Below are 26,504 nucleotides of genomic sequence, written 5' to 3'. Positions count from 1 at the left end.
AAAAAGGAAAAAGTGAAAAATGTCATGAAGTACATAAGCTAAGGAGCAGGGCTGGATATGACAATGTCTGCTATCCTTTATTTCATGACTTTTTTACACATACAAATCAGTATAGTCGAGACATTTTAAGAAACATAAACAAAATCACATAGGCTTATTGAGTGGAGGGGGCTTTAAATAGCACAGGAGCACCATTTGTTTGTGGTTAGTCGTGCGGTTTGTGGGTGATATTCACACGGTTTCTTTTTTGCCTTATTTGTGCAGGTTTGGTGACAATCCTTTTGTGAATTTTCGAGGATTTATTTAGGATTTTTTACCTTTAAGTCTGCAGGTCTGCAGAGCCTTTTAGTCCCATTTAGACCAAGAGGTCAAGCCTTTAACAGCTAAAAACAATCATATTTCCCATTCAGGAGTAAATTAATAATTACATTCCATTTATATTTTATATTAATCTTTTCATTGGATCAGGACAAAAAATTTTAAATACAAGGGTGTAAATGCATGCTCCCATCGTAACAGAGAAACATAGATCTCAATGTTGCCTTGGACAGTTTAGCACGATAATGCTAATTAATACCAGGTTGGCTTCAATTGTTAATAACAGGTGTGAAAAGACATGGTACAATTAGTCTGCTGCAACTGAGTGAACAAGCTAATTTTTGTATTTCTTCTGCCCCCTTGTGGCCATAAATGTAAGAATATAGATTTCAATGTAAAAAAGTTTTTTTAATGGCAAGTACAGTGAGGCCAACTGTATGGTATCACAATTTCAATAAAGTTGTTTTTTTACTTCCTCATCTCATGTTCTGCTCCTGATTAGAATGTTAAAAAAAAAAATTAAAAAAAAAACAGAAAATATAGAAAATGTCATTTTATACAAATAAGCATAGGTCTTATCAAAAAGCATCGCCACAAATAATCTGCTTCTTAGTTCTGCAAAGAGGGGTGAGACCAACGTCCGACTTAAAAATGCCAGTCATTTAAGCTGTTTAATGCTCTTTGAAACATGGGGTGTATCGCCTAACTAATTTTTTCAAGTTTTGCAGGAAACACAAAAAACTTCACCAAAAGTGTAACATATGACATTTATTTTTTTTATATGACCTGGTTTTGGGATAAAGGCATCCGTTAAGTGGTTATAATATCATCTTGTCAGGCTGCAATATCTGAAGCATTTCATATTTACTTTCCTTTTCTTTAATGTGAAAGAGGAGACCACTCCCTGCTTTCTACACCATTAACTCTCTGCTACAGCCTCAGCTACGTCTGTGCTCATCTTCCCCAAAATGCAGTTTTTTCTGCTGCCTCTAGAGTTCATAACATCGTCAGCTTAAGTGCAGAATAACACACTGCATGTAATCATTGTCAAGGAGGTGTTTTTAGTAGAAACAGACAGCTCTCTGCAGCCAGACAGCAGCCTCATCAGGTAAGAATGACATTATACTTCATTATGGTACAACAGTGGATCTATTGAATGTTGCTTCACTGCATTTGCCTTGTTGCTCTGAAAGTTTCTTTGGCACGGCCGGCTCAGGAATATTACAGTTGATCAACTCTGGCTGTTTCGTTTTTACATAAATCAACCACAGGCTTTTTACAATGTCATTTATGATCATTCTTTGTCTGAGTATGTAAAAAAAAAAAAAAGTCATGATAATGAATAAAAGACATTACAGGGATTTATATGAAAGGAACTACTATTTATTATAGTGTAATCTTGTGTAATCTGGTAATCATGTTTGTGTTGTTTCAAATGTGTGATTGACACACAATGCCAGTATTTGCTGTATTAGTAAATGGATCTTGCATGTGAAGATTAGTGCCGTTTAAAGATGTTTCACACAGCTGTGTTATAATTTGCATACAGTGGGAGTAGGTTTATGATTTTATGTTTTAAGGAGTTTCTTTTCATTAAACATCCCACAGTGTTTTACTCCATCAAAACCTTAAAAAAAAGTATGGACAAGGACAAAAAGATGATGGTATTCTATCTGTTTCTGGCAGGTAATATACTTACTCACCTCTTTGTTGTTTCTGAAATACATACTATTGAAAATCTGTCAAAGAGAAGATATTTCTTACTTCCATAACTCTCTTTCAGCTTTAAGCAGCCCTGTGGTTACTGAAGAATGGAAGGCCAGTGTAATAAAAGAACTAGAAGCCCTGGTCACTTCCTGTGTTGTGGTTCCCTGCTCATTCTCTCATCCTGGGGGTCCTCTGCCCACCTCCAGACTCAGAGGCATCTGGCATCTTAAAAGTGGTCGAGATCAACTCGTCTATTATGAGGACCAGACACGGATCTTGGAGAACTTCAGGGGCCGCACAAAGTTGTTGGGACATCTGGGTCAGAGCAACTGCACCTTAGAAATAACTAAAGTTAGAGATCATGACAACGGCCCTTTCTGTTTCCGGATTGAATTAGCAAAATCGACTGATCCATCCACCCCTGACAAGTTCTCCTTTGTGGAGGATTGTGTTGACCTCAGAATGCTCCGTACGTCACCGACAAACGCAAACTTCATGAACTCTCACACCAATTTTCTGTTAAAATAATTCCCCTCTTATTTTGCCTGTTTTACTTCACAGCTGAACCTCCAAAACCGACACTGTCTCACTCAAAGACGGCCACTGAAGGACGTCCCTTCACCATCACCTGTTCAGTCACCCACACCTGCCCGAGCCATGCACCTCGTCTCAAATGGAGCAGGGCCGACCCTGATGCAGTGCATGAGGTGCACAAAAAAAGTCGCTTTGGCTACTGGGAGGCAGAGAGCATCCTGACCATCACTCCTGAGGAAAAGGACGACCACACTGACATCACCTGCACTGCAGAATTTAATGGAGGCAGTGAATCCTCTGCATTAATGACCCTCTACGTGAAACGTGAGAGCTTTTCACTCTGTTGTTGAACTTTGAGGATGTTCTATTTTAGGTTTATATTCTTTGTGCAATATAACAGAATAAACTCTCTTATGTATGACTCTGTGTATTTGCAGGTTCTGTAAACTACAACCACATCATCATTCCCACAGTGGTGGCCATTGGTACAGCTGCCATCTTTGCAGGCTTCTGCATTTTTATGTTGAAAAGATACAAGTGAGTAATGCAGTTCACTGACAGAACACATCAAATAATAAACAATGATTTTATTGCATGTGTCGTTATGTTTCACATGTGTGTACAGTATATGCTCCTCAATAAAACAGTTTTCTGTCTGCTAAAGGAACCGCATTGCTGAGCTTCAGAGTAGGGACGGCAGGTAAAAATGTTGTAAAGCAACAGAGCAACACATAACTTCAATAATCAATTATTTTGCTTCATTATAATAATGTAATTTTTTTGTATCATGTGTCATGTTTAGCGTGTGGAACCGGATGTCCAGACTTTCACGCAGGTGAGGAATCAAAAGTGTTTTTTAATCCTTTTTATTTTCTCATCCAACACTGTTAATATAGGAACTTTTCATTGTCCTCATCTGTAACATTTCCAGGATTCGTTCTGACGGTCCAGGACCATCTCGTTCCGATCAAAGGTCTTTATCTCTCTTTATCTCTCTCAATACTCAGTGACTAGTTCTGTACTCCCCCTGCAATTATGCTGCTATTTTGCATGTCTTTGCAGAAGTTTGGTGCTTGATAAAAATCTACGCTTTTATTTATGTGTCTTGCAACATTTGCATAGTTTCTGTTCTTCTTTTTTTGTGCAGAAGGTCTATTTGGAGCAGATTTTCAAGGTAATTCAAATCATTGACGTGAGCATGCCTGTTTCCACTGTTAAGTTGCATGTGCTTTTTATCACCTGATTGTTTTCACAGTTCAAACACTTTGATAATGCATTTTTATTAAAATTCAATTCAATTCAACTTTATTTGTAGAGCGCATTTCATGCACAAGGCAGATTCAATGTGCTTCACAATGGATATACACAATTACAGTTAAAAAACAAAACAACTGAAAACAAACAAACAATTAAAAAAAATCAATTACAAGTTAATTGAAGAGTGCAGGTAGACAAGCTATGCCATATTCACCACATACACACTTCACACGTGTGAAAACATAAAAAAAAAATATAAAATGAATATATTACATCTGTTTATTTTCTGCATTAATATAATGTCTGTGGTTCATATACTTTTTCTTTATAACAGAAGGGCTCATGGGGACACAGTGGAAATGGGTCATGGGTAAGTGTGTTAAATGTAAGAAAGCAGCTAATTGTTGGTTCCCGAGCTGTGTAGTGATGTGACTTTTAATCCACAGGCCCAAAAATCTCAATTCAAAATCCAGTGCTGACCAGAAAGTCACCAAGGCTCGTTTCCCGTCCCCCAAAAGGTACGTGGTTAACTTCTCTTGAACCTGGGCAGTGAATAAAATATAGATATTGTAAATCACAGTACATAAATGTCTTAAGTAATTGTTTTTCTCTCTCTTCTTGTTATTGCTGTTGTTGTTAATGGGCCACAGCCAGCCAAAGTCCTGCAATTACCAAGAGGTATAATTAGACTACTAATAATTAATTCCTAAGAATTCTATACAGTACAGTGGCACTGCCAGCATTATAGTATAATAATATAGACAATATTGACCTTATCTCTCACAGGACTGTGATGACGGTGACGACTACATGAACACTGTGGACCTCAACATCTATGGAAACATCTGAGAAAAAAATATATGTAATCATGCTCATTATGATCATTTATATCAGGAGGATTTGATGACTGCAGTTTTGTTATACATATCTACAGTGGTCATCTTAAACATTTTTTCTTTTGCTTATGTTAAACTTTTTGTAGAATGGTACCATTATAATCACAATGTTCAGCCAGTGTATGTCTTTATTAATGCCTGATGTTGTTGTTGTTGGGCCTAAAATCCAGTTTAAATTATATACTGGGGTTTAATTAACCCCAGTAAAATTACAGACCAAGTGGAGCACATAGAACACATTTATGTTTTTAAAAAAATTCTACCCCTAAATGTCAAAGATCTGTAATGTGACATATACGTCACTGTTAAAAGAATTTTTCAGAGTGACCCTTCAATAAAGACAGTTGGATTCAGAGTATCAAAGTTTACATTGAATTTAATTAAAGTCTTGTACAAGAGGAGCGTTTAAATCATGCAACACAGCGAGTAAGGTTACAGAGAAAAAGGCTCATATGATAGTCAAAACTGTTGGCTTATATGCCTAAAAATGCTGTTATTCTCAGTTCCCCAAAGTCAAAGTTATGGTCAGCAGAAACACGTCTGACCAGTGTCTAATTCCCCCTGTCATGTGTACTTCCCTTTATCTATATATATATATACATAACCTTATAACCTTATCTAGCCTGCCAGCCTTTCGCAGAAACACTGGTCTGATGTAACCCAAAGCCAGTGCCTCTACATACAGTAGACAGGGTCACATTTGCTTAATATGATTAAAACGTTGGAAAAACCCCAGATTAATACACATTTTTATAACAGTCACATTGGGCGTTCATGGTATTTATGTTTATATTTCTTATTTTTAAATGAATAAACTTGACACGTTTTCTGCTTACAGAAACAGACATTTGCCTTTTTCTTTGCATCTCCACAACATTTATCAAAATTGTGACATTAATAGTGCTGTTTAACAATAAATTATTTTTCAGATTTGTTTTTAAGTAACAAAATAATAAATCAATAATAAATAAAAACAAATAACCATTTGCCACTTTGTTTTCATCTCCATAACACATATCATAATTGTGACTTTAATAGTGCTGTTAGACAACAAATTCCATTTCAGATTTGTTTTTAAGTAACAAAAAAATAATAAATATAAATAACTGCCTCATTTGACGGCTTCTCAACAAGCTACTGTAGCTGTAGAACACTGAAAAACACACCTATGTACTTGAGAAAACATACATGGTGCTAAAAAACAAAATATGTTGAAGGGTAACAAAACTTTTGTATAATCAGCAACATGTTTGAACAATTTTTCTCAGTTCTTACATCTATTAAGCATCTTCCGCATTTAGCCTCGGCCAAAAGGTAAGATTTGAAGCAACTTTTTTTCCTCAGTGAAGCAAAGGGTGGTTGTTACGACCTTAATTTGAGGTCTAGGGGTCACAGGAAGTAACATATTTGGTAAACATAAAACTATGCAGAAAAATGCAAACAATTATAATATTTATTAACAGGCAAATGGAATAAACAGAGGTAAACCAACTAAGTAGCACAGAAAAAGGAAGCAGCTAAATCTTCAGGGTCTCCAAGGCCAAAATAAGAAACAAAAATAAGATTCAGCTAAACCTACCAAACAAAACAGACAATGCTAAGCTCCCTAAATAAGCAAAAACAGGAGAAAACAGGTTAACAGAAATGGCAGAGAACCCCTACCAGGCTTCCAGACACTCTAACAAGTTGACTCTATACTATACTGATTATATGTAGCTGTGAGACAAAACACAGAGCAGCTACAACACAAACTATATGCAGTCAACCAGAGCAGATCAGAGGCAAGAGAGAGGGGAGAGCAGTGGATCTGGAGGTAGATAACAGCTCTCCTGACGAGCAGATCACCCTCAGGTGTGAGTGAACCAGGTATGCAGAGAGGGGCGTGGCAGGGCCTGAAACACACAGAGAGAGAACACACCGGTCCTCCAGAAAAAGGCTTAGAGACAGCCCACAGCCGTAACAGTGGTGATTGCATTAATTTTACAGAATTTGCAGCGATCACACTTATGAAATTTTACAGGCCAGTGTGCGACCTGGTCGGTGCGAACTACATCTGAAACTCTGACACAAACTCTCTGGGGCAGTGTTGGAGGAGGTGGGTGGCCTCTTTGTGCCTGCAGAATGAGGCTAGTGCAACCTCTGGAAGCTCCTTTGTTTCATTGGCTTTGGGACACTATAGATATCCTTTATTTAACCAGGTAAAATTCTCCTTGAGATTTAAAAAAAATAAAGAATAAAAAAATCACTTTTCCAAGAGAGACCTGGCCAAGAAAAGCAGCATAAAATGAGACAAGTTACAACATTTAAACACAGTTATCATAACAATTAAATACAAATACAGCCATCACAACAACACTAGGTCATTTACAGTCATGGTGGTAGATCAACCACACTGTAAAACCAAACTCTTGTTTCAACTTAAATATTTGAGTTTCCATGCTGCGAAAGAATTTTATGTCGAGACAACAAAGACAATGTAGTTAACTCAAATGAATCTTGCTATTTGACCTAATATTTTAAGATAAAATTACTTTTTGCACAAATATTTGTTGTATTGAAAAGGAAAAATGTGTTATAATAACAAACAAGCAACATTGGGTTTTACAGTGCAGCATTAACAAGGCCTAACATGATGGTTTGCCAGAACAGGTAGAGATATCACCTCCCTGACCTCATGTGGTACTTGGATTTTGGAAGTGTTGTACTTCTTTAAAATGTGTGGCCTGTTGACCTCCACTAATGCCTTGTCTAATTTGCTCCAGCGTCGAGCTTTGTCCTGAGGCTCATCTGCACATGAGGAGATCAGGCTAAAATATAATAATAATAATAACTTTATTTATATAGCACCTTTCAAAAGCAAGTTACAAGGTGCTGTACAACAGAAATAAAACATGTCAAATACAATTTACTGACAACAACAAAATAAAACAACAAGAAGAAATTACATGAAAAAAAACTTTTAAAAAATGTAAAATGTCAAATTCAGAATCACCATATAGGATTATTTTTTGTTTATATTTTGTCAAAGGTACTTTAAATTGAACAGCAGAGCATATATTCATTCAAAAATGATTTGAAAAGTGAAAATAATTGAGTGGCCTATTACCATTTTTGTTATTGTGACAAATATGTCACATCAAGTTTTCCATGACGATTGTTAGGTTAATAGCCCGATGTGACGTATACGTCACTGTAGGACTTTCCAGCAGGTGTCTCACTTTTTAGTTTTGGTTTCATTTACATACTAGTCAGGACTGGTACGCCTTGCCGGTGAGTAGCTGCAGACTAGCATGGTTTATGTTTAAATATCATATGAGTGAGTGTATAATTTCATTCAGTAATTCTGGGTTTTGTGTTTATGTTTGCATTACAGGTTTACAACCTAATCAACGTCACTGTCACTGTTTACTTTTCTAATAAACGGCACTAATAAGCTAACGAGCGGTAGGCTATCGTGGTGTAACAGCTACCCAGTGTGTGGATGCTTATTGTGTATGTTGAGAAAATAAAAATCATAAAAGTGACTGGAGTTGTATCCGCCGTACCTGTCCCGATAACCCTTCCAGAGGGGAGTTTATTAAACTATAGAAGATAGATTAGTAAAAATCTGGACAGTTGTAAACCGCTGTCGGAGCCGTGCCACAGAGTACACGGACCCCGAGCGGAGAACAGCCATCGTTGAGGGCTGGCGCCGGGACCGGAGACCCGGAGTCTGAGAAGGAAGCGGCCGTCAACAACGCTGATACAACGGAGGAGCCGAAGCCAAGAGCTAACAGGGCCGTTAAACAAGCTGAATAACTTCCACAACCGTAAGTAAAGCTGCAGAGCCGTTGAAGTGACTTTGTAAAGCAACCGGCCAAAGACGTCTGTGTCGTTCGTGAACGAGTCGCCCGTTTCGAACGAGTCTTTTTGCCGAGCCGTTCGTTAGGAACAAATCTTTTGAACAAGTTTTTTGCTAAAAGTGATTCTGCTCACCTGGAGGAGACAGAATGGCAGACGACAAGCCAGATCTGGAGGGCTTAAAGCGGAGGCGCTCAAACGCGCAACGAAACTTTACAACACGAATAAACCGCCTTGATGTCAGTGCTGGCCGTTTACGTGAAGTTGAGTTGGCAGAACAGTTAGCCAGATTGAAGGATGATTATAATAAACTCCTTGATGCCAGTAATGAATATATTGACGCACAGAGGCAGATAGAGCCTACAGGTGACGACGGTGAGTCGCAGGACGCCCTGATGAGGAGAGACGCCAGTGAGCAAAAGTTCCTTGACACGGAGAGCAAGATCTTGGAAATACTGTGGTCCAAGTATGCAGCACCAGACATAGATGCCCTCGTGACACAGTTCAAGACAGCTTTTGATCGGGCTGAGGCACTCGGGTCGGACAAAGTAGTGCCATGGACGCAGCAAGGGGTCGAAAGTAGTAGACTGGATAGGAAACTCCATGGACTCAGAGAGGCCCTGTACCCTTGGAGAGACTATCGGCCGTACGGGAAGGACGGGTGGACGCTCTTTTTATCATTGAGAGAGGACAAGGAGCAACTGATGGATGAGTGGACATGCCGACGTGACAATGAGGTCATGAAAAGGAACAGTACAGATGACGATGACGACGGTGACAGAGGTGAGGGGGAAGAGGATGAAGATGTGGGAGACGATAACGCGGTCGGTGGGCGTGTCACATCAGTTAGTGACAGCCTTACAGCTGCGGATAACATCCCTTCTACCAAACCAGTAGCCCTTGCTGTTGCTACCCCTCCTCTTACCACCCAGTCCGCTGTTGTCACTCCGCCCGTTGATGGGCAGGGAACTGTATATGTGACAAGCTCTCCTCCGTTCATTTCCGCTGACAGAGCAAGCATCACTACCAGCGCTGCTCAAGTTGCTACTGTCAGTAGTCAACCCCCGAGCGGGTATGTAGCAGCTCCCACACTCAGTACTCCCCAACAGACATTACAGCCCACCCTGCAGTCACGACGGTCTGACGGTGGTCTTGATGTCAGTTTCGCGCTACTGTCAGCCCTCGCCAGCAAGCCACAATTGCTGAGTGCTCACGCTGCTCGGCCTGTCGATCTCAGCATGGGACAAGGTAGTAGCATACCGTACAGCGGCTCTGGTGCGTACGTCGGGGGGGGTAACAGCTCTCAGTTGGCCCGACCTAAAATAAGGCTCACACCCATAAGTTTGCCTAAGTTCTCCGGGGACAGGAGGGACTATTGGCGCTGGAAGACTGAATGGGAGAGTATCCAAGCACAAGCAGAACCTACTGGATCGCGGGAGTGTAAGAAACTTCACTTACTAGACAGTATAGATGAGACTGTGAAAGGTGAACTCAGACTGTTGCGTTGCAGAGATGCGAACAATATCTTCAGGGAATTAGAAAATTGTTATGGTGATAAAGCACAAACGGCCGAAGAGATCGTGTTTGAACTACAATCACGACCTGCTGTAAAGAACCACCAGCCACGAGAGACGTTAGAGTTGATCCTAGCAGTGGAGAGGGCGGCATTGGACCTCATGGATCTGGGGTGCGCAGACGCTATTCAGAATCAGCTTGTAATTCGGTCTTTAGAGAGTAAACTCCCTGATGTCATGAAAAGAGAGTGGCTCATGTATGTGAGGAACCCTGTTAACAATGTCCTCCCAGGAAACCGTTTTGACAGGCTCTTGCTGTTCCTGGAAGACCAAAAGTCGTTACTCGTGAGGTTGGAGCAGTTGCTACCCAGCAAACCATGGCCTGCTGGCGCTCCTGAGAGACCAAGCTGCCGGGAGAAGCCGGGTAACAGAGAGAAAGAAAAGAAGTCGTTCACTAAAACGACAGCAAGTGAAGTCAGGCGAGACACCCAGCAGATACCATGTGCTGTGTGTGGTGATGAAGAACACGGAGGAAAACTTTCAGGAAGGCCAATCTGTCCGAAAAGAAAGCTCAGGTGAAAAAGGCAAAAGCATGTATAAAGTGCCTGGATGTTCACGGGGTCGATGGTGCCTGCACTCCGAAGTTCCTCTGTCGTAAGGAGGAGTGTAAGAAAGGTGACGCTACGGCAGACCACCACTATTTCCTCTGCCCTAAGGCATCAACAAAGAAGGATGCTGCCAAAAGGGAAGGCAACGCAGAGGAAAAGAGGGGACCTCGTGGTCCGACAGAGGAGCAAGAGGCTGTGTTCGCCGAGTTAGGACTGACTCCCCGCCAGTTGGAAGCCGTCCGCAGAGCCTGTACAAACAAGGTAACGTCAAGAGTGTGTGTCGGTGATGGTCTGATAAAACAGAGCGGCTTGAAAGAACATCCAGTCCTCATGATGCTCGTACCTGTCACGACAAAGAGAGGAGACAGTCTCGGAGCCTTGGTGGATCTTGCTTCCGACACTAATTACATTACACACCAAGCGGCGGAAAGACTCGGACTAACCGGTGAACCAATCTCACTTGTTGTGTATGGTGTCGGCACGATGAAGGTGAGAGTTGATACAAAAAGGTACCTTGTGACAATAAAGGTGTGGACCTCACGAGGAACCCTGAAGTTCCACGAGATGATCTGCTACGGGATGGAAGACATCGCCAAAGTGGATCGAGTGGTGAGATCGGAGCGGCTGGAGCAGTTCTTCCCTGAAGTTAAGCCGGGAGAACTGGCCCGCCCAGAGAAGATTGATCTACTGATTAGTACTCGCGAAGGCCGATTAGCTCCACAAAGACTGCAAAGGGTCGGCGACCTGGTGTTGTGGGATGGTCCTTTAGGCAAGATCGTGAGTGGTATGCATCCAGACCTCTTCGAGGAAGTGGAGGTGACCACGTGGCACTCAAGGACGCACTTCGCACACTCCATGAGGACGGTAGCCATCAAAGTCGAAGAACACGTCGTGGGAAAGCCAGGAAGCCATTTCGAACAAGACAGCTGCGTGCAAGTTCGAACGACAGCAGCATGCAATAAAGAGGTCCTTGAGTGGCTAAAATGGGATAGCATCGGAGCTGCCTGTAATCCTGCCTGTGGAGGGTGTCACTGTGGAAAGTGCCCACCAGGAGGAAAGGAGATGTCCCTGGCCGACGAGAAAGAGCTGGAGATAATAAGGGCAGGTCTTACCTTCAGGGAGAGTGACGAAAAACCCAGCTTCTCTTCCCAACAACCGAAAGGCTGTGAAGGCAACGTTCCTGAGGGCTGAGAAGCGGCTCATGAAAGACCCCATGTGGAAAGAAGCTTACATGAGGCAAGTCCATGAGATGGTTGGGAGGGGAGCTGCTGTTAAGCTCACCAAGGACGTGATGGACAACTGGGATGGCGCCGTGTGGTGGGTGAGCCACCTAACCGCTCCAAACCCCCACTCAGTGACTACACCAGTGCGCCTTGTCTGGAATAGCAGCCAGGAGTTCAGAGGGGTGAGCATGAATAGCATTTTGCTCAAAGGTCCAGATGTCCTAAATCCCATTAGGGCGGTGCTCCTCAGGTTCCGGGAAGGAGAACATGCAGCCATCGGAGACATCACCAAGATGTATAATTCGGTATGGCTGGAGGAACAAGAGGTCCATATGCATCGGTTCCTGTGGAGAGACTCACCAAAAGATGAGATTGAGGACTATGCTGTCTGAGGGTGAACATGGGAGACAAACCGGCGGGGTGCATTGCACAGGTTGCAATGCGAGAAACCGCAAAGTTGCCCCAGTTCCTTGATATGAAGGAGGAAAGAAGAGTCATCGTGGAAGACTCCTACGTCGATGACCTCCTCACGTCCCACAATGACTCACACTGTCTAAACAAGATCCTAGAGGGAGTGGAGAAGATACTGAAAGCAGGAGGCTTCTACCTCAAGCCCTGGGTCCGGTCCGGTCAAAGTGGCAGGCGGGACGGGACAGAGTCCAAACCAGTTACTCTGATGTTGCCCAACCAGCTAGGGGAGGAAGACAACAAAGCCCTGGGGGTTGGGTACCTCGTACAAGAGGACAAACTCTTTGTGATGGTCTCCATCAACTTCTCCAGAAGGAAGAAGAAGATGAGAACTGAGATCGACCTCACTGAAGAAGAAGTGGAAGTAAGGACACCAAACCCACTGACTCGTCGCAGAAGGGTCCCGAGTTCCTGTCTAGTCCGGTCGAGGATTGGCCCATGAAGTCTGCTTCTGAAGTGGCAGCTGATGCTAGAGAGATGGTGAGTAAACTCCAGAGAAAGGCCTTTTCTGCAGTCCTCACCAGAGCTCAAGCCAAGATGTTGTTAAACCCTGACAGTCCTGGTGGTGATGTTTCAGCAGTCACAGATGGAGTAAGCCTGGCTCCAGCGTCCGCAGGAAATGGGTCTAAATTGACCACAACCAAGGCCAAGGAAACGGAGTCACTGTGGGGAGCCAAGCTCATAGACCAAGTGGATCCAACAAGGTGCAGTTCTCTAGCTAAGCTCTGTGGAGTAGTTGGTTATGTCCGCAGAGCTGTGAGGAAGTTGTTGGCCCGTCTAGGGAGGGCCCCTATGCCAGCAAAGTGGGAGGCAGTACTGACAGTAAAGGAACGCAAAGCTGCATTCCAAGACCTGTGCCTGGCTGCCCAGGAGGGAGTAACGTTTCCTGTGACAACACTAAATAGACTCGTTGTCGGCAGAGATAAAGCTTCAGGGCTCCTGCATTGCCATGGTAGAGTCCAGACCATTACCCAGGGAGAGACCGGTGTGCCCTTGGTCCCCTACAATGCGTGGATCAGCACCCTTCTCACACGAGAGGCCCATGAAGCTAACCACGAAGGTGTTGCTGGTACACTTCTCCGGGTGAGGTCTAAAGCATGGGTGGTGCAGGGACCAAGGATTGCCAGAAATGTCATTGACTCCTGTATGCACTGTCGAAAGACCAAGGCGAAAATGTGCAAACAGGTGATGAGTGAGCTTCCCCTCGAAAGAACTGAACCAGCTGCACCCTTTGAGTTTACGGCCCTGGACCTCTTCGGCCCCTACTTTGTCAAAGACACTGTAAGACGAAGAACAAAGATGAAAGTCTGGGGTGTGGTGTTCAGCTGTATGGCTTCGAGAGCAGTGCATGCAGACATCGTGGAAGATCTGTCAACGGAAGGATTCCTGAAAGCATACCAGCGCTTCACGGCTCTTAGGGGTCACCCAAGGAAGCTCTGGTCGGATCAAGGAACCAACTTCGTGGGAGCTAAGCCAGTGTTACAGGAGCTTTATGAGTTCCTAGGGAGCATCAACAAGGATCAGGTCCAAAAGAAGGCAGCAGCTGCAGGAACGGACTGGTCGTGGGTAGGGATGGGTACCGAATTCGGTACTTTTATAGGTACCGACCGAATTCCGTCGGTACTACCGAGTACCGATTCATGTAAAATCAAACGGTACCATGTTTCGGTACCTAAACGGCGTTAACTTTAAACTGATCATTGATTTCAACCTGTTTTCATTTGACGTCTTTGATTAACAAGCGTGCTGACGATCGCACTATTTTTTTAAATGTATTTACCTCCTCGTCTGGTCCTGTCTGCTCACCGCGGCCGCTAACTGCTGCCCTCTTCCACCGCGGAACAGAGACCAACAGCCGGCTCTAGGTCTTCTAGCCGCCAGCTACTATCTCTCCAATGTCTCTACCCGGGCTTGGCCTTCGTCTGCCTCCAGATTAGACCTTCCTTACTCCGTTTGCTCTCTCCATTCATCCGTAGACTTTTCATTAGCAGCTAGCAGCTAGCTGCTGCATCTCTGGTCCTCCGCTAATACTCCGCTCTTCAACTCAGGAATATTACCTGCCACTTAACTCCAAACTGCCTCGCTGAAATGAAATCCCTCGGACTCCTGCGTCATCCTCGATATGTGCACAGAGCAGCCCGACTCCACTTTGTTTATTCCATCATGCTATGCCCACAATACTGTCTGACCGGTGCTGCGCCGCACAGCTACGACGTCATCACAACAAATCACACGTGCACTTGCAACTTTTTTTTTTTCTCCTCCGTGCTTTGCCACCTGAGAGCGCTCCTCTGCATTCTTTAATAACACTGCAACCTTCATGTTACAAAATGCATGTTCACTCAACAATAAAGCACTGCTCATCCTGGATTTTATATTGTTTTGATATATTTTTTAAAGTTTATATTTTGAGAAATAAATATGTTACACAAAAGTACCGAAAATTGGTACCGTTGAGTACCGGTACCGATTCCCAGGTACCGGGTATCGGTACCGTATCGATTCAAATGTGAAAGGTACCCATCCCTAGTCGTGGGTGTTTCACCCGGCTGACTCTCCCCACCGAAATGGTGCAGCTGAAGCAGCTGTCCGTGTGCTCAAGAGAGCATTAAGCAGCATTGGCGAGGAAGGTAACCTGACCACGTTGGAGTTCCAGACCCTCCTCTACCTGGCTGCTAACCTGTCAAATGAGAGACCAATTGGTGCCCGAGCTCAGGTACAAGACGAGACCGTGGAAGTCATCACTCCCAACTCTCTTCTGCTCGGTCGTGCAGGACCCAGTGGAGACTCCCGAGGGTTTGAGTATCCAACTTACCCTGTTGTGCGTCTGAGAGCAATCCAGATCGAGGTCGACAAGCTCTGGAAGCGGTGGAGCCAGCTGGCGGGTCCGGGCCTCTACATTCGACAGAAGTGGCACGCGCCTGCTAGAAACGTCGCGACGGGGGACCTGGTGTGGTTAGCTGACCAGAACGCGCTGAGGGGCCAGTTCAGGCTGGGTCGAGTCATTAAAGCATTTCCTGACGTGAAGGGCGTAGTACGAGATGTGAGAGTGAGAACATGCCATGGTTGTCCAGTTTCCGGCGGACAATCCAAGAGAAGCCGAGGTGTAGAGAACTATCCCTCCACCACCCTCCACAGGGACGTTAGGAGGTTGGTGGTTCTGCTACCAGTGGAGGAGCAGTAAAGGATCCCCGCCATGGTGTGTTTCGGTTGGTAAGGGACAGTAAAGGATCCCCACCATGGTGTGTTTCGGTAAAGGATCAAGACGCCCCCCACCACCATCCTCTCGGAGGCTGGTGGTGTGTTTCGGTGAGGGATGTCATCACGTTATCAAGGACTATGTGTGTTACTTGTGGACATTAAAACCACCTTGAGGTTATAGTTACTCATATTCTAACATAGTAGGTTCATATCCTAGAATGCAATGTTATGTGGATGGTCATGGGGTAAATGTCATAACTAGAAGTTAAACTGTTTGAACGGGTTATGGTGGCCTACTTGGATTCCAGAATCAGTAGGCCAAGTGGGAGGTGTAGGACTTTCCAGCAGGTGTCTCACTTTTTAGTTTTGGTTTCATTTACATACTAGTCAGGACTGGTACGCCTTGCCGGTGAGTAGCTGCAGACTAGCATGGTTTATGTTTAAATATCATATGAGTGAGCGTATAATTTCATTCAGTAATTCTGGGTTTTGTGTTTATGTTTGCATTACAGGTTTACAACCTAATCAACGTCACTGTCACTGTTTACTTTTCTAATTAACGGCACTAATAAGCTAACGAGCGGTAGGCTATCGTGGTGTAACAGCTACCCAGTGTGTGGATGCTTATTGTGTATGTTGAGAAAATAAAAATCATAAAAGTGACTGGAGTTGTATCCGCCGTACCTGTCCCGATAACCCTTCCAGAGGGGAGTTTATTAAACTATAGAAGATAGATTAGTAAAAATCTGGACAGTCACAGCGATATTTTTGTAACTTGTTTTATATTAATTTGGTCAGAACAGGTTAAATGCAATAAAGGACACCTTTTTAACAGATTACAATTGTTAAATGGGTTTTAACCTAGCCAAGTAACAAAAAATAAGCTTTTTGAAATTAGTATTAGTTACTTTTTTAGATTTCTGTTTCCAGTCACACCCACATTTTGGAGACATCACTTCTTCTCACAGTCACATGACTGTCACATGACCACCACACCAGGGTGTGTCACTTAGGGATTTAATGAGTTTAAGTCAAGCATAAAGCTGAATATGGGAGATTATAGAACAGACCTGGGCAATACACACCCATTATAATGGGTGTGTATTGCACGGAATGTTCCTGTCACAGTGTGTGATGTCATCGCCAGAGTGTAGAGGGAGAGAAAAAATTGTCAAAAAATAAATTTGAAAACTGCGATCCAGGCCGCAAATTCCACTCTACAGAAATAATTTATACATAGAAACGTAGGAAAATGTGTCTTCTCACTCACAATCCTCTGGTAAAGCTGTCAGAGTTATAGTTTGGGCGTAGGACGCACAGATGATCCACCAACACCACCAACAGCCTCATTGGCTCCCATATTAAAAACGCAGGGAGATTTCGGAAAAAAGGAAGATGGAACAGTTTTTTTAGATCGCTCTAACAAAGCTATTTTTTCATTCAATTTTTTCATTCAATTCATTCATTCACTCAAACACACACACACACACACGCAGGTAACTTTATGTGATTTTAATTACACACACACACACACACACACACACGCACACACAGGTAACTTTATGTGATTTTAATTACACCTACACACACACACACACACACATATTTTGAGGTTAAAGGGCATAGTTTGAAATCTCTGAAGAATCTCATCATAGTGTACACACACCGGCAGTAGCCCCCGTGGCCCTTTCAGAATTTCTCCAGAGGAAATTTTCTAGTTTTAATTATTACATAATACAGATGCACATGCATATAAGTCAGGTGCATTTGGTATATCACAGTTAACAAAAGATATAACATGGTTTAAACATTTGAAAAAGAAAGACTTATGAACGGTGTGTTTAACTGTCATGATTGCATCTTAATGACAGTAAACACTTTTGGGTTTTTAATAGCAATATGTGTGAGTGCAGTTTGGTAAGGTCCATTGATTTTGTTGCATATTTGAGGTGTTTTTAGAACAATTTGTTTTTACATAAGTTTTGTGCCCTCCTTGTGGTTGGCAAGTTAAGGGGGAGGTTCATCATAATGACTGGTGGGACTTTAAAAGGTGGTTAAACATTTCATAATCATCCAACTCTTGAGGTAAGTCAGACTGATCTTTAAGAAATAGTATTGGATACAAAAGAAGCGTTTGTCTTTAATATGCTGAAATGCTGAATTTGTTAAGTTAATATATTTAGTTGGATTTTCATTAGAAGCCTGAGACCATGAAGACAAAATATTTCAATATTGTCTGTCTTCACTTTACAATTTAGAATTAAATATAAATTATGATTTGTACATGGGGGGAAAAAACAACATATGACAACACAGTAATTTCATTCTGAGATGATTTTGCTTCTTACCATTATCGGTAACTTTTTTCTTGAAAGCAAATGTACCTTGTTCTGCTTTTTATAGTATGTTACCAGAAGTTGAGACCACCTGGCTCAAATTTACAACAATGAAAACTTTAACTGTGGAATTATTTCAGTCAATTGACATCATTGCTTTCTTGCTCTAAAAACACAACAAAACAACAGTAGTTTGAGTATGCTTTTGCATTAATAATTTTAATAATGCTGCAAATGTTGTTATTAATTATGATTTCCTGTTTAATTAAATAAATGCATATTTACATGCATAAAAGATTAAATTTATTTTTTTGATAAAATGCTCATTATGTTGTTGTGTTGGTAAAAATGTTTCATTATATATGAAATCAAATGATGTTGAGGCTCCTCTGTGTTGTATTTGTGCTCTTTTTACTCAACAAAAAAACCTGTTCTGCTTGAATAGTGTGCCACCTGGCAGGATGTATGAGTGTGGCTTTTAAAATAATATTCTTCATCAGTCTCTTTAACAGGTGGCTTTATTTGCTTTAAAACATGTCCACACAGGACATCTTGGCATTTGCAGCTTTGATCCTTATTGTTTCTGTGAGTCTGTGAATTTATACAATTTATGCAAACATTTTGGGCATTTAATGTTAAATAGCTTGACTAATTTTTAAACATCGGAGCTGTAGAATAAATATGATTTGTTTTGAGGGAAAGCAGGTAGTTTTTTAAAATGTTATTTTTAATATTCAACACTTCATACGAGAATGCTCATTTCACGGTTTTTAGGGTGTGTATCTAGAGCAGATCTGGGCATTGGGCGGCCCGCGGGCCACATCCGGCCCGTTGGCTGTCCTTGTCCGGCCCGCGTGAGGTTACCAAGAAATTAGAAATCAATATAACCGCAGTGCTTTTATTTTGAAAAAAATAGCAAACATTATCATTAGCACTAGAGCTAACAAGCACTTTTACTATAGTTAAAACAACAAATATAGCCACTAATATATATGACAGAAGAAAATAAACTTTAACAAACCTTGTTCCTGTCAGCCACTATAGAAGCCTTTTTCATACTTTATATCAACTTTATATGAATTACGACGCACTCGTTATTATTTACCGTTCGTTTTTTCATTTAACCGTTCTACCGGTTATTTCCTGTCACTACCTTTCAAAATTAAAGCACCCGTTTTACACTGGACGACACCTTTTCAAAATAAAAGCATCACAACATTGTAAAACACCTTGAAAATGTACAAACATGAAAAACAAGCTATATAATACAAAAACACAAATAGGAAGCTTACTAAAGGACATTTATAGTTGTGTTTAAAATAAATGGAAAAGTGATATAGTGATTGGAGTATTTACTTCTTTTACTACGGCAGGTAAAAATGTTTTATAACATTTACAAATGTTGTAAAGCAACAGAGCAACACATAATTTCAATAGTTAATTATTTTGCTTCATGATAATAATGTCATTTTTTTGTATCATGTGTCATGTTTAGCGTGTGGAAGCGGCTGTCCAGACTTTCACGCAGGTGAGGAATCAAAAGTGTTTTTTAATCCTTTTTATTATTTTCTAGTCCAACACTGTTATTATAGGAACTTTTCATTGTCCTCATCTGTAACATTTCCAGGATTCGTTCTGACGGTCCAGGACCATCTCGTTCCAATCAAAGGTCTTTATCTCTCTTTATCTCTCTCAGTACTCAGTGACTAGTTCTGTACTCCCCCTGCAATTATGCTGCTATTTTACATGTCTTTGCAGAAGTTTGGTGCTTGATAAAATCTACGCTTTTATTTATGTGTCTTGCAACATTGGCATAGTTTCTGTTCTTCTTTTTTTGTGCAGAAGGTCTATTTGGAGCAGATTTTCAAGGTAATTAAAATCATTGGTATGAGCATGCCTGTTTCCACTGTTAAGTTGCATGTGCTTTTTCATCACCTGATTGTTTTCACAGTTCAACACTTTGATAATGCATTTTTATTAAAATTCAATTCAATTCAATTCAACTTTATTTATAGAGCGCATTTCATGCACAAGGCAGACTCAATGTGCTTCACAGTGGATATACATAATTACAGTTAAAGAAAACAAAACAAACAACAGAAAACAAACAAACAATTTGAAAAAATCAATTACAAATTAATTGAAGAGTGCAGGCAGACAAGCTATGCCAAGCTATGTGAATTTATCTGCAAACATTTTGGGCATTCAATGTTAAATAGCTTGACTAATCTTTAAACATTGGAGCCGTAGAATAAATATGATTTGTTTTGAGGGAAAGTGGGTAGTTTTTTAAAATGTTATTTTTAATATTCAACACTTCATACAAGAATGCTCATTTCACGGTTTTTAGGGTGTGTTGTACCATTTACAAGATGTCTGGGTCCAGCCATTTGCTCCTGAGCTTCTGTATTCTAGGTAATGCAATTTTGCACTATTGGATTTCTGATAAACATATAAACACTGACATAACATGTAGTTTTTTAATTTTCTGAATCCATATTGGTGCTTCTGCAGGATCCTTATTCGGCTGTGCCCGGGCTTGGTATGTATGGATGCCAAACCATATCAAAGGCTTGCTGGGTTCCTGCCTTGTCATCCCTTGCAGGTTTGACTACTATCGGTATCCACCGAAGAGACCAGATCGTGTGGTTTGGTATCAGTACGTGTCTCGTGGTTATCCTCTAGTTTATGACAACTGGTACCGAAGTAAAGTCATTAGCAAATTTAAAGGAAAAACAGAGGTTTTTAGATCCGGTAAGCGATGCAGTCTTCAAATCAACCCAGTGACATGGTCACACCACAGAGAGACTGTATACCCGTGGATAGATCCAGAGAATATTGGGAAAAGCACCCATGCTTTCTATGACAAAACTGTAACAATTGAAGTAACAAGTAAGTAATCATAGTGAGCTTGGAAAAAACATTTTTAGATGGATGTATTTTCATCTTGATCATTCATTTTTACATTCCCTTTGTGAAGGCAGGGCAAAAACACCTGTTATTATGTTCTTTGGAAGCATGAAGGTTGGCCAGTCTGTGACAGTGCACTGCTCTGTTGACCACACCTGTTCCACTTATCCACCAACTCTGAGTCTCTCAGGGCAACGCCAGAGTCTAACTCATGTCACCAGTTCTGAGGGCACAACCAGAACCACCTTGAAGAACACACTGTTGATAGAGAGAGACCGCCAAACTGTGCAGTGCTTCGCCCGACACAAGGGTGGTGTCACTGCAAGTGCTACTAAAACCTTAAATGCAGAATGTATGTATGCGTAAATACAAGAATAACAACAATTTTATTTCATGCAGATATACAAATGTTGAGATTTACCATCTGTATTTCAGGCTCCTTTTCACCCTTGACTATCAGCCCTACTTCGTATGAGTTTCTGGAGGGACAGGCAAGCACAGTAACCTGCACTGCCTCATACACATGCTCGCAACATATACCAATTTTGACATGGAACTATGGTTCCATGCCAGCCTCCACTGATACCAGAAAGCCTGGATATACGTGGGAGACTGTCTCCAAACTGACATTCACAGCTTCAGGAAACGACCACGGACGATCTCTGACATGCTATGCACAATTCACTGGGGGACAAATACTGGAAAGGAGCATCACTCTGCGGGTAAAGAGTAAGTAGAAGTAATAATATTTTTAATATAACAAGTATATGGGCGTCTCTGTGAAACACTGGTAGAGCGTAAACCATGTCAGACTGTGTCCTTAAAATATAACAAATGAAGAAGTGCTTATTTCTTGAACTGCTTATAAAAAGCTGCAACTTTACTTCAAATGTTTCCTCTTTCTACAGGAAACATGCTCAAGCGCGGCTGGTCCTTCACTACTCCCCGCAGCATCACTGGCCTGAGAGGCTCATGTGTCATCATTCCTTGTACATTCAGCTACAGTGTCTCCCAGCCTGCTGACCTCCAAGTTATATGGTACTTGTTCCAGAGCAGTGGGTATCCAGCTGTTTTTAACCAAGGACAGAGTGTTATCAGTAAGTTCAGTGGGATAACCAGCTTAGTTGGATCTGTGGGGGAGAAGAATTGTAGTCTTAAGATTGGGAAGCTGGAGATGTCGCACAATCAGGACAGACTTTACCCATGGGTAGACAAGAATCCCATCCAATCCTACCAAAGCCCGGGTCACACCTTTTATGAACAAACCTCTCAGCTTATTGTTTCAGGTAGGTATCTGGATGCGTATATTCCCCATTTCTGGTCAGTTCAATGCAAATTCCAATGAATGCACTTTTTTAAAGTCTATTCTTGCTTTGATTTTATAGACAATGCACAGGAACCAGAGCTGAGCATCATTGGTATCCCCAGGGTGGGAGAGGAGAGCACAGTGTCCTGCAGCGTGCACCATACATGTATCTCTGCTCCCCCCAGCCTGACCCTGGAGAGTAGACCTGGTAAAGACAACCTGAAGGACACTCTGGTGTCTGATGGGATTTGGGAAAGGACAGTAGAGCGAACTTGGACTGTAAAAGAGGAGGACCAGAGTGTGAGGTGTACTGTGAGTTACACCGGAGGTCAGAAAGCCACACGTGAGCTCAAGCTGAATGTTGAATGTGAGTACAATATCATATGATGTGTTATTTTAATTAAGATTAAAATGTTCCAGTATAAGTCTCACTTTGACATTTCTCTCAGGTCCATTTGACAAAATCAATATGACTGAGCGGCCAGGGAACATGACAGAGGGAATGGCAAAGAGTGTCATTTGTTCTGTTTCCTACAAGTGCGGGAAAAATAAACCATCTATCACGTGGAACTATGAAGACATGCAGAGTTCTTCAAAAACCACAGCCCTCCCCAGTAATACCTTTATCACAGTGTCAAATCTAACTTTCATTGGCTCTCTTGAGGACGACGGTAAATCTCTGAACTGCACTGCTCAGTTTTCTACTGGGGAGACCACACACTCTGAAATCCTCCATATAAAAAGTGAGTTCCTACTTGTTCAAGATAATGGGAGTTAGTTCTGGGTATCAGTACTTGATAGCTTAAGGTATCAGCTAAAATAACCCAATAGCAAGAAGTATCAAAACCAGTCAAACAATACCAGAATGGACCAAATCTAGAAAAAAAATAATATTTTTATGTTTTGAGTCGCAGCCAATAACCACGAACGAGACCACGTTTTTGAAGTCACTCGTCTTGGTCTCTGGTCTCTGATGATATAACATTTGATTTAATTGATATTTTCTTGCTGTCATTTCCTTCTACAGAATACGTGAGAGATCCATATGAAAATGACAGTGGGTGCTCTTCCTAATTCTCTCAAAACTATCCTTCCTGCCATGCGGACTCATTTCCCAGCTTCCCATCATTGCTAACTTTTTTCTTTTTTCTTTTTTTACAGCGGTCTACCACGAGCCTGCTGACGTCCCTTACAGGTTCAGCGCCCTGAGCGGCTCCTGTGTGGTGATTCCTTGCAGCTTCCCACCTGACGTGGAAGAGCCTTTCACGCGCGGCATATGGTCCAAAAAAAAAACTGGGGCCATTATCTACCATAATGCCCGGGGCGATGTGGAAGACCATTTCAAGGGCCGCACCAGACTTTTAGGAGACCTGAATGAGGGAAACTGCTCATTAGAGATTGATGACATCAATCCTTTTGACAATGGACCTTTCTGTTTTTATGCACAGAGGAGCGAAAAAGATAAAACCAGATTCAACAATAGCTGCGTATTCATTATTATGAAAGGTCTGGACTCAATAGAAATTCTTCATCTTCTTCAAATGTCCATCTTTGTTTCTGCTTTCTTTCTCATTGGCTATCTGCTTTGTGTTTCACATGTTCAGCATCCCCAGAAAAACCAGTGATGACTTCAGTCCCAGCAGAAGTCGATGCCGGCTCAACCATTACTGTCTCTTGTTCTGTGACGCACACATGTCCTTCACATCCTCCAGAGTTCTCGTGGAGTGTCCCTTACCTCACCAGCGAGGTCAGGCACACCTTGACGTCACAGGGCATCTGGGAGACGACCTCCATGATCACCTTCAAGGCTGCTGGAGGAGTCCGAAGCCTAACCTGTACTGCCACCTCCTGGCGTAACAAGCATCAAAACAACACAGTCCAGCTGACTGTGAAAGGTTAGAGACACAAACTTCTGTTCATGTCTTGGGCTACTGGTTAGATTGGAGACTGTAAATTGCCCGTAGGTGTAAATGTGAGCGTAAATGACTGTCTGTCTCTATGTGTGTGCCTGTTTTAGTCTGGCGCCCTTTCCAGGGTTTACCACACCTCTCACCCAGTTTTAGCTGGGATTGGCTCCAGCCCCAAACGACCCAAGTTCGGCTGAGCGGTTAAGGATAATGAATGCATGTCTTGCAATTCTATCATCTACATTGAGTTTTTTTCACTTGCATCACCAGGATCAAGCTCTCCCGCAGCCATTGCAGTGTCAGTTCTAGTCCTGATTGTGATTATCCTAGCTGCAGTGTTTGGAGTGGTCTTCTATAGGAGAAGGTAAATACGTGCAGATGGGTCATATCAATGCTATTGATGCTTTCAAGTGTTTTCTATAGAATATAAAAGTCAACATTTATTGGTAACACTTTTTTGAACAAACAGGAAGCGCTCTGATGACTCTCAGGGACCACCACCTCGCCCAGAGAAAAGGTAAGCTTAAATGCATAATGATGACATCATTGATGACGTCAGGATCACTTACATTAAGAAAATGACCACTCAACAAGTAGCACATGAAAAGCCAAGATTCCTTTAGGTTTTTAAAACACTTTAACTAAGTGTTATTAATTAAAGCATCAGCAAATCAATGGAGCAAAAAGATTAATAATTCCAACTATAGGCATTGTCATGGGGGAAGTTAGATTATTTGTCATACATATGTCTCTGTCTCTTTCACAGGAGATCACTTTGGGACAGATTATCCAGGTAAGATTCGTCAAAAAATGATCTCAAGACCAATCTATTTTGTTGGTCTCATATCATGCAAGACAAAATCAGTTGATAACTTGTTATCTGTCATACCTTAAATCATTTCTACCCATTGAAATGTCCAGGAGAAATCCTGGAGACAGGGAGAGACCTCCAAGGCCAGACAAACGGTATGTCAGCAGACTGCTTGTATTAAGAACTAGATAAACACAGTAGATGAGTAGTAATGCTCTGCTTTTCCTACAGGGGGTCCATTTGGAACCGATTGTCCCGGTAAGAGCACACAGGAGTGAACATTGACTTTTAATCCTTAGATGAAGTTCCTTATGTTAACTTTTCAACCCTTTTCAGGAGAGCAGAGGATGACCGTGTTGGGTGGAAAGCTGAGAGAGAACCCAGGTAAGTGTGTTTTAGATTCTACCCTTCTCACTATTAATGTTTCTAACAGTTTCATATTAAACATGATGCTATTCTCACAGGGGGTCATTCTGGAGCAGATTTTCAAGGTACCATTTCAACCTCTTGTTATAGCATTGGAGGAAATAGAATTAAAAAATAGAAAAGAATGTAGTTAAAAATATGTTTCATGCTTGCAGAGACCAAAACAACTCTGGGAACCTCAGTGTCGGCTACTCGTAAGTGTTCCTAAAAGCTCCTCCACTACATCACAGCGCCCTTATAGTGATTAAAGACAGAAACTGATATTGTATGTTTCCCTCCTCCTCCCATAGAAACAACACCACCACTGTAAACTGTGACACTCAAATCTCCAAACACTTTCCATCCCCAAAGGAGTGAGTTTTACTAGCATAGGTGTTCCTCAATCTGTTATATGGCATTAAGTTGTACATTAATGATCCACTTCCTGTTATACTTTTATTTGTCCTAGGCCCCGGAGACCTCCTCGCTCTGGCAGGTCTGAGGTCAGTAGAGCTTTGACGAGCTGTAATGCCATAATCAGATGTCACTGAAAGACTTTTACCATCGCTTATGTCATGTTTCACAGAATTAGGAAAAATACATGCAACAAAAAATTAAAATACTTTTAGAAATTGTTTTTTCATTATTAAAATAAGGGAATGTTTCACCTTATCACATGATGCACTAACAGGCTTATAAGTCCTATGCAATTATGCTGAACTGTTTCTACTTTTCTTCAAATGTGATGCAGGATCAACGTGTCTATGGCAACTACTGAGTTCTTCCAGCCAACTTGGAAACATCACATGCATCCAGGACCATGTTGCTGTTATTATATTACATTTAAACACATACTGCACAGAACATTTTATGTTTTATGGGTGGGGATATAATCTGCTTGCATTTTAAAGAAAATATATCAGCTGTCAAGTAACCGAATATGTGTATCAGCTTAATAAACATAACTATGCTTTTCTCTTTTTTTGCGTCAGTTTTTTGGGGGGTTTCTGTGCATAAAAACTCTAAAATGGATTGTAAGCTCTTGCAGAATATAAAGACTGCCAGTTATGAAAAACAAAACAACTTTGTCCACTAGATGGGGGTACACTGTTACTGGCCCACCAACCATCCCTCTTATCACCTCATATTTCCTGAAGGATACACATAACTAACAAAACACAGTTAAAGAGTGATAAACTGAGAAGTTTATTCTCAAAGGGACATATATCAGCAGTATTTAATTATTATTAAGGGGCTTTCATC

At 41.7% G+C, this 26,504-nt stretch overlaps 1 protein-coding gene across 1 annotated transcript; it reads left to right on the top strand.

Moving 5' to 3' along the window:
* Positions 1–1,213: 1,213 nt before the first annotated feature.
* LOC131975717 (uncharacterized) lies at positions 1,214–26,129 on the top strand. The gene is made up of 30 exons (XM_059338461.1): positions 1,214–1,426; positions 1,927–2,004; positions 2,102–2,494; positions 2,587–2,883; positions 2,997–3,096; positions 3,224–3,259; positions 3,362–3,394; positions 3,491–3,532; positions 19,745–19,771; positions 20,253–20,317; positions 20,417–20,794; positions 20,883–21,164; positions 21,248–21,541; positions 21,721–22,098; positions 22,198–22,485; positions 22,568–22,861; positions 23,146–23,175; positions 23,280–23,624; positions 23,723–24,013; positions 24,296–24,389; positions 24,495–24,542; positions 24,792–24,818; positions 24,947–24,991; positions 25,068–25,094; positions 25,173–25,220; positions 25,301–25,327; positions 25,418–25,456; positions 25,553–25,615; positions 25,711–25,744; positions 25,993–26,129. The coding sequence occupies exons 2-30, from the start codon at positions 1,959–1,961 to the stop codon at positions 26,017–26,019; spliced, it is 4,098 nt and encodes a 1,365-aa protein (XP_059194444.1). The 5' UTR covers positions 1,214–1,426; positions 1,927–1,958; the 3' UTR covers positions 26,020–26,129.
* Positions 26,130–26,504: the final 375 nt, after the last annotated feature.

The sequence above is a fragment of the Centropristis striata genome, chromosome 8 (assembly GCF_030273125.1).
Source record: "Centropristis striata isolate RG_2023a ecotype Rhode Island chromosome 8, C.striata_1.0, whole genome shotgun sequence".
In the NCBI taxonomy this organism is placed as follows: Eukaryota; Metazoa; Chordata; class Actinopteri; order Perciformes; family Serranidae; genus Centropristis; species Centropristis striata.
This window is presented reverse-complemented; position numbering and strand designations above follow the sequence as displayed.